We start from the raw sequence: 13368 nt of genomic DNA, 5'->3' as shown, positions 1-13368 counted from the left end.
GCAGCTTGTGGTAAGGTGGGCAACCTGCTCACATAATGGGAAGCTCCTGGAGAGAGCATGATAAGGAAGCCTGGGGGAGGAAACAAACACACCAACCCTTCAAAATAACCAAAAAGCTGACAAACACACATCCCAAAATGAAAGCTGGATGACACTAGGCCCTTATCTCTCAGCAAGAGGAGAATCATTTCTAGCTGAAAGGACAAAAAGGAGCTACATTTGGTTTGTGCTACTGATTAATAAACAAATAAATGCTGACAGATAAACCAGATCACCAGAAGGGACAGCTGAATTACCCAAATTTATCTAAATGTGTCTAAAAGGAAAACCAAGGTTTAGCTAAGGTGGGTATCATGAGACAGCCAAAACAATGGCAATATCCTGTAGCCATAAGATTCTCAAAGAAGCTTCTGTTCTGGAGAACCTTTCTGTTGGCAGAGTGTTTATAATCAAGATTTTTGGTAATACTGGCCCAGCTTCTGGAGAAGCAAATGGAAGATCTCTCGAAGGATTATAGTACTGAATTAACTTAAGTTAATTAAGTTCCCTGAAGCAGCACACACATGCACTAAACACTTTTAAAGTCTTGAAAAGCCCTGTGGTACATTTAATTCTATCAACATTCCCAGCCCAAAACCAATAGAAGCAAAAGTCATAACCATCTATTATAGAGGTAAAAGGTATAAAGGGCAAAGGTACCCATGTTATATTTTCTGAAATATACTTTTACTTGTTTTTTCCCTTCCACTCCTTACTATCTCCTGTTACAGTAACTGGCACTAAGTAACCATCGCTGAAGAGGGAATCTGCAGTCAGAGTCAGTAGATAACTCATTGTGTTACATTATAGCAGAGTTTACTTGCATCTTTGTCTTTTCCAAGGGTAACTGAATGACTTCAGTGTTATAGGTAAACAATAATATATTTCATATGGTTATAAAAGAGCCAAAATTGAGGATTATGAGACTCGCATATACTTCTGTCTCTCTGATTCTGAAGAGAATGTCGTAAATTGTCTGATCATAAATCTAAACTGCTTTAATATACTATGTTAATAATCACTAACAGCAATGAAACTCAAGTAAAAAAGTGAGTGATTGGGTCATGGCAGGAGATGGGGAATCCCTTTAGGATTTGATCTCCAGCATAAGCTTCACCCACAACATTTTAGAAAGGAATTGCAGCACCTACAGACACTGAATACAGAAACATTTAATTAGTCAAATATGACTTCCAATAGCAAATAATATGAATAGTTTGCTAGTCCAGTTTACACATGCATTATAAAAAGACAATCACTGTCAAGTGATTTACGCATGATACTTTGGGGGAAAAAAAAGCCAGACTTCCTATACATAAAGCCAAAAACCCTAAACCTACAAACCCCACTCCCTAGACATACACACTTTCTGTTCACAAATTACAGTGTTTGATCAGCACAGAAAAATTAGAAATCATTACAGCAGCAGAACAGCTACTTTTACAATTGCAGATATTTCTTTTTTTCCTGTCTGCCTCTCTTACTCTCATCTTCATTCTTACTTACTGTTAATGTCACTTAATGTTTAAGTAATACAAACCGAAAGACAATTGGAAGATGTAATCGGGATAGAGGCTGGCACAGTTCTAATGGAGTAAACGCACTGAAGCTGCATGATTGTTCCCCACATTTAAAATCCTCTCATTTCCACATAGTTCATAAAATGTTCACAAGCTGGAATGCCACAAAACATCAACTGCTGACAGTCCCATACAGCACCCTTCTTTCTCCTCCCCCCGCAGCTCCCCTACTGCTTGCCCCCACCATCCCAGCATCAAAACATATCCGACAAACTGATCACCATGGGATAGCCAACACCATGTACGCGCCCATCAAAAACATACGGAATCCATTCTGCTGCTGACTGCGGAAATGCTCTGCAATTAGCACGGCACGCTTTCCAACCAGTGGAGGATATCACCAGCTCCGCAGGACAGAGAAAAGGAAAGAGCCTCTCTGACTACCAGGGAGTCTCACACCTTTTCCAGACCAAACACCTGGAGCAACTGCCTGGCTGCAGCTCCCACAACTCCTCCAGATCCAGACTAACAGGTCAAGGTGTGGCATGATCTGCAGTCATGCCTTGAGTGCCCACACGGCCCAGGAGGCATTTCAGGTGTCCTGCTGCTCTTTCTGTATTGAATTCCCTTCAAAGAATGAACACTGCCAGCTCAAATGCTATTGACTGATGCAAGACCATTTTGGTGGATCTATATTTTTGGGGAGGGAGGTTGGTGGGGGAAGAGGGAGAAAGATTTTGTCTTACCAGTTTGCTTGCATATCATAAAAGTAATAACAACAGCAATAATAAACAATTATACATCAGTGATGCAAGGTTTCTCTCCATGACGTCCGTCTTCATTGCTTTTGAGAGAAACGAAAGCTCAAAGATGCAGTATTTTCACACGATAAAACCAATCTGAAAGTTTCTTTCACAAATCGTATTCTCTTGTATTTCACTATAAGGATAACAAGTTCATTGGACGCACACAGAATCTGGAATAAGAAGCTCAGACTACTGACTCTCACTCCCAAGGAGATCTAACAGTTAAAATACCACAAACTGAAGTTTCCTGAGAACAAATATGTAGATAGTATTCTAGTGGAATTTCCAACAAAAAAGCCCAGTAACTTAACAGCAAAATCCTACCAAGTAGTCATAAGAACTCACTGACCGATGAAGTAAACATCTTTTCAGGCATTGACAGAAATAACACTGCTTTCACTAGTCTGCCTATAATGTCAGTGCCTCAGTCAATGTCACAACTTTCAGAAGCGGCTACTTAAATAAAGCTGATCAAGAAATCATTTAATGAGCAGTAGTCAGAACACTTAGGGGAGAGGCCAAGGTGGCTGAGCGGTACCCAAGAGCAGTCAGGGAAGCCAGCAGGGCACGGCTGGTGCTCCAGCCCCATCGCTAGTAAGCAGCAGCAGCTGCCGGGCTGGGGACCAGGGCAGCAGGAAGCACAGCAAGAATTCAAGTGCTCTGCGACATGGGGAATATTCTCTTTCCCTCCCAGGAGCCAAACTATGGAGGAACTGGGCTCCCGGGAGTGCAGAGGCCAAGTCTTACACTGTTATAAAGGTTTTAGGAAGGCACTAATAGGGACAGGCAGGACTTTCTCTTGGAAGAGTGCATGAGGGGAAAAGGACAGAAAAACGGGGGCTTCTCTGCAAGGAATCACCCCGTGCTTCATTCAGGATTCCTTGCAACCTCTGGGTTGTTGTGAATAAAAGAAAAGAAACATACGGAGAAGAAAAAGTGACTTAGCAAGCAAGAGATAACGATCTCCATAGTACATCTATGATTCAGCATAACCAACATCTCAAGAGTTTCTAGAACTAATTTGCGCTATTTAGAGATTATATTCTGCTACAGTCAATAAAGCTAGGTTGCTGTTCTGACCTGAGGCAGTAGTACAGTTATGCAAAATCCCTGTCCCGTTTTCACTGATTCTAAAGATCTGGCTATCCACCACAACTTCAAAAATAATTGCAACCACACTTCTCGCTATTTTGAAAACAAAATAAAAAAAAATACAATTTTGCTAGCAGTATTTGCAAGATACCTAGAGTACAGGCAAGTCTAAAGGTTGTCACATGCAGCAAATTCAGTTTACCAGTATAATACCACTCAATCCCACATAGAATTGGCTTTGTAAACCTACACCGGCAAGCATGGCTCTGCAGAGTTTCCTGCTTCCTACATCTTCATTTGCTATCAGCAAAATCTAACAGTCTCAGCTGCTGTCACAGCTGCAGTTTTACACTGCAGAGCATGGTTGGACTAGGAATTTATCAAAAAAGAAAAAAAGCCTCAAATCTGGCTCCTAATGTCATTTCTTAAAAGAATTACAACAGAAAAAGAAATTCACTATACATCACTCTTTAACTTGCAATCCAAATTCCATACTTATAATCCAAAAATAAAGTAAAAGCTTTCTAGTTAGAAAATCACTCAGAAAATCAACTTTATAATGAACAATGCAACTATGCCTAACACCTCCTGTTTTTCAACGAGTAAGACAGAAAACCAGGAACAACACGTAATTCTCTTTTCATTTATAGTTTTATTTCTCTATGTGAAAATAACTAAAATGGAAAGAAAACAGGGGGAAAAAAAGACCAGATACACATTTCATACATTTCTGTTAAATTCAGCATCACTAACGATAGCAGATGTGTCCAGAGGCTGACAGAGGTAAATTAGGTCTTAAATGTCTCACATTTAGACAAACTTCTACCACAGTACATTTCAGGTGACCCTAGCTGCAACCTAATAGACAGTGAAAACTGAAAGAGAAAAGAAATTCCAAATACCTTTTCTGTTAAGCCTTGCATACGGAACTGCAGAGCACATAAAAATATGGATCTGTATGTTCTCTTCGTGTGTGTGTGTAAGTGCGTGTGTGTAAAGATATATAATCAATAAAATTCAGAGCAGTTGTTTTGCAGATTCAAGAACAGGAAGCACCTCTGATGACTTCATAGTGAAAGTCCCCTGAGGAATAAATTACTGCATATGTACTGCATACGTACCATTGCTACCTTCCTTTTCCTCTTGCTTTCTCACATCTGTCTCTAGACCTCCTCCCTTCATTAGAATAGTCTCCTAATGTAAATTTATTTTATGAAATTTAAAACCACTCCTGTTACAGACAACTCCAAAAGTCTTTTCCACATCATAGTCTAGTACTCTCATGAATAATATTTTTTTAAGATTTTCTTAAGTAACAGTTCATGTCAATGTCTTTCAATAAACACTGAAATGTATCACATTTCCCTTCATTCTCTAATTTGTACATCTTTTCTGCCAAACTCTTTTCTCTTCAAATTGCACTTCCAGAATCTATGCTAACTGAGACCACTCAGGCCTCCTGATAGTGTTAATTCAATGGTTTAAATTCAGTCCAAACATTCAATTTTAGCAAAATCTAGCCTTTTATTTGGAATGCCATCATGAAGTTGTTCAGCAGGATAATCAAATCACTGGCAGGAAAAGCCATTTTCCATCACAAGAAATTATTCCCTCTGCTTGCAGGCAGAATGTAAAGAATTTCAAGAATTCTTTAAGAATTTCAATAGTGATTCTGACCTCTACGTAACTTTCTCAAAGATTTTAGAGCAACTAGATCTTCATAATTACAGACTCAGCAGCTACCTTTACAACTAAGCCATGAAAACGCTTCTGATAAGTAATAGGAATTTGGAGTTGCATTTGACTCAGCCACTCATATATAGCATCCCTTTTCACCTGCCTCTCAATTACCCTTCCTGATACAACAGAATAGCTAAGGTTCCCTGTAACCGGACATGAATTAATCACTGCTGATCCCTACTCTCCTTGCATGTGTTAAAATTTGTTCATGATTGGAAGAAAGTTTGTAATTATTTGTGATCTTAATGGACAGAAAGACTTTGCTTAACAAGCTTTCTAATAGGACTGCTGTTATATTTTACTACAATTTTCCATGCATAAGGTGCCTTACAGAAGAGAATATTGAAGGAAGACAAAATTCACCAAGCAACTGTGCTTTTAGGAAGTCAGCATCTTCACTACAAACTGTATGTTATTTAATTTAGGGAGAGATCAGCTATAACAAACATTTAACTTAACGTTCAAGCTGATTCTGAGAATGAAGAAGATTCTAATGTGATTTTTAATCCTTTAGAAAATAGCTCTGGATGCTGATTTAAACAAAGGGGAAAAAACGAAAAAAAACCCACTCAGCAATATTTTATGTAAACACAGAACCTGTAACAGTTACTGTTGTTTTAGTGCTTTTTAATGAGAAAATGCAATTTATTTTCTAGTCATTTCACTGGATGCCACAGTTTGAAGATATTTTGAAAAGAAGATGCATCAAAAATTAGGTATTAAAGGAGAGAACTCGTAAACCTCCATACTTATAATATTTTCATAATGGAAATTGTTTGGCCACATTTGTTCATGAAACTAAATCTAAAATCTCCTAAAATCAGCACCAATGTTTCAAGTATCAGCCAGGAGAAAGCTTAGAGAATGCTTTCTTTTGTGCCACTGAACTTCACAACTCTATTATTCAAACTTAAATAAAAATACTATTAATCCACAATCTGTCCCAAAACAGTTTCTCTCCCTTACCCCAAAGTGTGGATTTTCAGAGATGTAGTAAGAAATAAGGTGCACATTTCCCCCCCCTCCACTCCACTCCCTTCCTTCTTGTTGAGGCTGCCACCTTCTCGTAATCATCCCCTCCTTACAGACACAGCTCTCTTATTTCCCAGCAATGACAAGAGCAGGCGTTAGGATGCAAGTATGTTTGTCCCCACAGGAACACCTGAGACTCCCACGTACCCATGCTATGGCTCTGCAAGTTTGCTACCTAACTGCTTCCCCAAATTATTTTGACATACACACTGTTATTGAAGCAAAATGGAGTAACTTCATTGTGCGCGTGCATGAATACACAGCAGGCTCACAGTTAGAACAAAACCAAAAAAAAATTCATATAATATATTCATATTCATATAATTTGAAAGGGGACAGTCCCAAGACTCTGAAGCTGCAGTAACAGATTTACATAAATCCCATTTAGGTAATCTGTTGTAGTTCTTGGTACCTCCTTCAGAGCTAGAGAGCTAAGTCTGCGGAGATTTATAGAGGCTAACAGTATAGGCCTGCAATGGAATCTGCTTGCACAGACCTCTGGATCAAGGACACACAGCGGTTACTAACAGCTAGTCTGATACGCACAGACATGCACATACAGAGATCCCTACTACAAAAAAATTCTTAAACTTTAAACAGTTATCCTAAAAATAGTATTTCTGTAGGTTATTTGGCACATCACATGAAATACAAAGCTTATTTTACAGGCAATTGTTTGGAAAAATCCACTTTAATTATTCTCAAGTAGTTCAGCTATGAATAAATTTTCACACAAGGCTTCTATAAAACTTAAGAAAGCACTCAGGAGATAAAGAAAAAACAGTTATAGAGAAGAGAAAATACTGTGAATGCCATGGAATAGACTGCAGATTAGTTTTTTCATTTCTTTTGAAATACAAGCTGTTCTCAGACCACACTAGTAGAATAATAGAGAAACGTAGGGGTAGCTACCTTTATTTTCAGGACATCAAAACTACATTCTCTCTCAAAACAATCTGTTTTTGGCAACATAGCTTCAATGGAATGTTGTACTGCAATATATTATGGTTTTAGATATAGAAAATGTTATGATATGAAGGCAGATACTAAGTCTGAACTGGATAGTACACAAAATGTAAACACACAACACAAGAACAGTTCCACTTTGTACTCACTCTTACAAAGTTGTCAGGGAACAAACCTCTTCTGCCTTTGAGCTGTCCTTCCCACCAGCCTCCATCATCTTTCTTGATATTGGTGATTATGTCACCTACAGTGATCGTCAGCTCATCATCATGTTGAGCTTTGTAGTCAAACTCCACTATCGCCTCCACTAAAAGAGAAAAAACACATTGCATAATTATTGACTGTACATTTACGTTTCCATGCCTTTAAAAAGAATAAGAAAACACTAATCCAGCCACAGTCCCCAAGAAAGTAATATATTCAGTTCAGCCAAGAGAGTACAGCAAATAGGCCACATTTAATAGTAATATTTTGTGGATAACTACTACAGGAAGGCCAAGGAGAAAACCTCAGGAAGGCCCATTATGGCTAAGATAGCAAATGGCATGTTTTTTTCTTTGCTGATTAAAGGAAATTGATTCAACTACTTTAGCAGTATCTGCTTAGCTGGCAGCACTACAAAGCTGATTTTTATTTCTTGGAGAATGTTTTAGTCTTTGTTTGCAGGTCTTTTGAGGCATTTTATTTTTGGAAGTGTTCTCAAGTCTGTAAATATTCCAGTCTAAGCCACAGTCACTGCACCTACTTTGCTCAATACACCACTATTAATCTAAAAAGTATTTATTAAGACTTTTTTGTATCATGCCACGTTTCAGTGTTATTTATACAGTAAAGCAGTTCTCCGTTGTGTGAACACACTCTCGTAGGATTCCATCAGTGACATGAAAAATTCACTTTCACTGACTGGCAAGCTCAAGGATAGCCATATTTGTAAAGACTTTTCTCCTGTTTTCTTCAGTGGAAAACCATGCTCCAGGATGTTCCACCAAATATTCAATGCTTCAAGTGTTGAAAGAGAAAAATGAGAGCTAGTAACAAACATCTGCTTTCCGTGCAACTGAGTGGCTATGAAAACTCTGCAAGATCTGGTCATTAAACAAGCAGCACAGCTCACACAGCAAAGCTAGCCACTGCAACACAGACAGTAAGAGGTTATTCCTAAATAACAGAAGACTTGAGGACTAAATTGAATTAAGCTGACATGAAAACAGGTATTCCTTTCCACTCCCAAAATGTCACACAGACCTAAGTCAAACATCTCCCTCCCTCCCCCAGATCCTGCAAGTCATACCTAAAGAGCGTTCTGACTTACGGATACATTCCAAGCACCAGGCTGCAGCCGAAGGCCTGCATATCTCACACTACCAAGTACCTCTGAAACCTTTCACAGAAAGATATGCAACAGGCACACCTCACCCATCATCACAGACTACCAGCTCGACCATAGATGCAACTTATTCCAACCATGAAAAGTCACAGTTGCTTTTACTCACAATAATGCCACAACAGAGTTCAGAACCATCTCAGCAGAGCTAAAAATGTCAAGATGACGAACACATCAGATGCCCACTGTTCTTCGTTTGAGACTAAAAGCCACTGCACTCTCTTTGACTGGAATTTGTCATTTGCTTTCCAGTTTTCTCTCATCTATAAAAGCACCCACAAGCACACACTTTGCTAGAAAAGGGTCCAGATATAAAACCTCTGGGAAGAAAGAAAGACACAGCAACGTGCATTTATTGCTTCTTACATGAAGCCCCACAGCATAATAAAACATTATAATATATAATAATAATAGTAATAATAATATTATAATATAATAAAACATCTGAGGAACACAAGGGAACTACGAACCACATAATGAACAGGAGGGGAGGAAGAGTGGCACCACATACTACAAGGTAACATGTAAAAAGAACTTTAAAAATTAATCACAAAAAAATTGACTTAAAATCACAGTCATCACAGAGGCTGTGAGGAACCTCAAGAGGTCTCCAGTCTAGCTTCCCTTTACTCAAAGCCACGTCACCTACAGCAGGCTGCTCAGGACATTGTCCAGCTGGGTTCTGAATATCTCCAAAACTAGAGACTCCACATCTCTCTCGGAAACCTGTCCCAGGGCTTCACCACCCTTGCAAAAAAAGCAAACAAACAAAAAGAAATCTTCTGCTTAAATAAGATTTCTTTAATTTTGGCTTGTGCCCATTCCTTCTTCTCCATTCACCCAATCCTACTAAGAAGATGCTGGCTAACCCATTAGGGATTTATACACTTTGATCAGTTCCCTCCAAGCCTTCTCTTCTCCAGCCTAAACGCTCCCAGCTCTCTCAGCCTCTCCTCCTATCTCAGATGCTCAAATCCCTAGACCATTTTTGTGGCACTCACTCCAGGATATCCACGTCTGCACTGTGCAGCCCAGACCTGGAGCCAGCATTCCAGCTGTGGCCTCATCACTGCTGAGGAGAGGGGAAGGATCACCTCCCTCGACCTGTGGGCAATGCCCTGCCTGACGCAGCCCAGGATGTCGTTGGTGGTCTTTGCCAGAACGGCACACCGCTGGCTCACACTCAGCTTGTCCACCAACACCCTCCGGCCTTCTCTCCAATGCTGCTCCCCAGACCCTTACTCCCCACCTTGCCCTTGAGCCTGGGGGTTCTCCTTCCTGGCTGCAGGCCCTTTGTTCCACTTCCTGAGGTCCTCTTTGATCGTTACTCCAGCCTCTTGAGCTCTCTCTGAATGCCAGCACAACCCTCTGCTCTATCAATCAACCATTCCTCCAAGTTGTGTATCCTCTGCAAACTTGCTCAGGCTGCCCTCTGTCCCGTCACGCAGGTCACAAACAAAGATGTTCAACGATACTGGCCCCAGTATCGACCCCTGCAAAGCACCACTAGCAACTGGCCTTCAGCTGCACCTCCTGCCACTGACCTCAACCCTCTGAGCCCAGAAGTTCAGTCTCTTTCCTACCCACCTCACTGTCCGCTTATCCAGTCTGCACTTTATCAGCGTCTCTATGAGGATGTTATGGGAGACAGGGTCAAAAGCCTCACTGAAGCCAAGGTAGACAGCATCCACTGCTCTCCTCTCATCCACGAATCCAGTCATTTCATCATAGAGTGCTATATATGATCTTCCTTTTTTAAGTCTGTGCTGACTACTGTCAATCATCTTCTTGTCCTTCATGCATTTGGAAATGGTTTCCAGGGTTTTTTGCTCCATCACCTTTCCAGGAAATCAGGCTGATCATTTGGTAGTTCCCCAGATCCTCATTCTTGCCCTTCCTGAAGGCAGGAATCTTGTCCAGGGACCTGGGATTCCTGAAGGCCAATCTTATCAGTGAAGACTAAGGTGAAGAAGGCATTAGGTACCTCAGCCTAGTTGTCATTTTTGACCAGTGCTCCTGGCCCATTCAGCAGCAGGCTTTTTCCCTAGACTTCCTTCTGCTACTGGTATACCCACAGAAGCTTTTCTTTTTGCCCATCATGTCCCTTGGCAGATTCAATTCCAGAAGGGCTTTAGCTTTTGTAAACCCTTCCCTGCATGCATGAACAGTGTCTCTAAATTCCTCCCAGGACACCTATCCCTCCTTCTACCTTCTGTAAAGTTCCTTTTTTTACACCTGAGTTTTGTCAGGAGCTCCTTGTTCACCCGTACAGACTTCCTGCTACCTTCGCTGGTTTTCCTGCTCAGAGATGAATCGTTCTTGAGCTTCAAGGAGATGATCCCCCAAGAAGGGAAAAAAGATTTGGGTTGGCTTCAACTACTAATTCTTCAAATACTCTTTCTCAATATCCAGACTTCAGCAGCATATATCGAAGGAAGACAAATGACCCCTTAAAGTCCCACATTTTAAAAGAGATCCTGTACTTGTACCCGTACCTATTCCTGTGCTTGCATCTTCCTGAAGATGACTATAAAACTATCATCATTCTCAACAGTTTCATTCTCTTATTTTCCTGAAGAAAGAACAAAAGGTAGGACAGGACTGTTGATTTGACTCTACAGCTGCTTGGATAGACATGAGGCACTGAAGTCATCTTCCTGAAACTTAAGGTGCCTTTCTTGCTACTACTACTTCATATACAGACAGCTGTATCCGTGCAATCACTTTTGTTTTACTAGAAATTTAATTAAACAAACAAAACTCTCCTTTGCTGTTCAGACTTTTCTAATTCTATAAATATTTCCACTAATTAAAAAAATAAATATTTTAAAAGCTGTCTTCTCTCAGAGAATTTAATTACTGTATCATAAGTGTGTGTAAGCTGATGGAGACACACAAATCACTGAAAATGAAGCACACAATCAAGATGTTTATAAACTTTCAACGGGAAGCTAAGAGTACAGTCTGGAAGGAGGAATAAGAGCACACGTAACAAATGTGCAGATTATGACAAACTAATGAGAATGTGCTTCTGAGATCATTCAAGTTCTCATTCATCACATTACTGATGCTTGTACAGCATATAATAGCCTAAAAGCGCTTCATAATTTATAGATCCGCAGAGCTGCAGCTTTTACATCAAGTTCATTTTTAAAAGTGTGCTCAAGGATTTTCATGCTGCTTTCTCAAACTATGTTTTGAAAAATTCATTCTGCCAGTCAACCTTAATCATATTTGTTTCTTTTGAGGTGAAATTCTGTTGTCAGGAAGCTGGATTGATACTGGAGACTGGACTGATGCAGGTACGCTAAGGGAAAAGCAGAGTTTTGCTACGTATCTGCAAACACATTGCATCTTATTCCTGAAGTATTGAATTAGATTTCTCCTCGGGAACTGGACTACCAAAGCATCCCAGGTTGCACAATGATTTATGAGGTGACAAAACTCCATGAACAGTGAGCTCTGACTAACTTTATTTGTTAACCCACAAAGACTGGTCTCAGGCCCAACTCTGCCAAGGTAAACAGCCTGTTACACTAATAGCCAAAACCTGATACCTTTTAAGCCAAAAGCAAAATAAAATGACAAAATTTGGGCAGACAGAACTGGTTTATCTTTTTGGCACCTTTTTCTTCAAAATATTTCACCCCATGATGCCTGAAAGTCAAACCTTCTCCAGCTCACAAACACTAGCTTCTTTCTCTCAGAAGTTGGTATTTTTTACTTTAAGAATCATTCATAGAGTCCAGAGACAATATCCAAAATCAAAAGCTATTCAAGTTATTTTATTCTGAAAGGAGAACGCTCATTCCTATGCCAACACAACCAGCAGTTCCTAGTATTATATTACCATCAATCCAAACTGTAGCAGAAAAATCCCATTAAACAAAATCAAAACTAGTTATTGCCAATCATGCTTAAGACCAGCACAGCAAACCTACTACTGCAGCATCAGGGACAAAGGCTTTATCTGTTTATTTATTAGCACTCACTGTTTGGGCTTAAAATAAAAAACCTGAAATGTCAGCTGTGGACCAGGAGTTTAAAATGCAACCCTTCAGCTACATTTAAAATAAGCATAACTGAAAAAAAAAATGATAAAAAAAGACTCCAAAAACTTTAAAGCTTCAATTATTCTCACCTTTCATTCTCTGAATCAGTTTTACATACACACTTGAAATGATTCTGTTGATTATTACAGAAGCTTTCTATTGATTGTTACTATTTTCCTTGCAACAATTTAAATGAAAAGTAAAACCTAGTCTCTCAAAACTGACCAAGTCAGAATAAGCTTTTTTTTTTTTATTAACATCACCAACATTTGAAGACAGAAGTGTCTGAGTTCACGCCATTTTCAATTACTGTACTGTATCTTTCCAAGCAAGAAATGAATCAAGAACAGAAACAGAGATTTGCTACTGTGCAACAAAAACTATGTTATTAAACCAGTTTCTAGTGGCACCTGAAGCGTGTAGGCACAATGGAAATATTATTAACGTCTTTGGCACTATTCCACCCAAGTAACAGCATCCATATGGTAACAAAACCTTCTGCGGCAGCATGGTTTCATACTCAAACACAGCCCCTAGAACCAGTGTGCGCAGTTAGACAAGACAGCCAAAGGGTTAAGAGCTTCTCTGCTATAAGTTTTCTCCTTTTCCATTTGTTAGTCACTCAGCTTTATGTGAATGATAAACACACGTTGCATTGGCTTACCCTAAAAATCAGAACTGAAAGTAGAAAAGCTACCTTCAGATTTCCTACCCTAAAGCTTTAAATTAATGTTCAA

At 39.6% G+C, this 13368-nt stretch overlaps 1 protein-coding gene across 5 annotated transcripts in view; it reads right to left on the bottom strand.

Annotated features, from left to right (window-relative positions):
• SH3KBP1 (SH3 domain containing kinase binding protein 1) overlaps window positions 1–13368 on the bottom strand; it is a 229504-nt gene that overhangs the window by 198313 nt on the left and 17823 nt on the right. For 4 of the 5 annotated variants that reach the window (XM_062600784.1, XM_062600769.1, XM_062600751.1 and 1 more), the window contains one exon: window positions 7345–7502. Coding sequence is in view for 3 of the 5 variants with exons in the window: in XM_062600751.1 (XP_062456735.1) it covers window positions 7345–7502 (158 nt within the window). In the remaining 2 variants the exon portion in view is untranslated. Of the gene's footprint in view, window positions 1–7344; window positions 7503–13368 lie in introns of those variants that run through there. The other variant, XM_062600759.1, reaches the window with a different exon arrangement.

Source organism: Rhea pennata, chromosome 1 (assembly GCF_028389875.1).
Source record: "Rhea pennata isolate bPtePen1 chromosome 1, bPtePen1.pri, whole genome shotgun sequence".
Classification (NCBI taxonomy): domain Eukaryota; kingdom Metazoa; phylum Chordata; class Aves; order Rheiformes; family Rheidae; genus Rhea; species Rhea pennata.
Note: the sequence above shows the minus strand (reverse complement) of the source record. Positions and strands in the feature narration are given on the sequence as shown.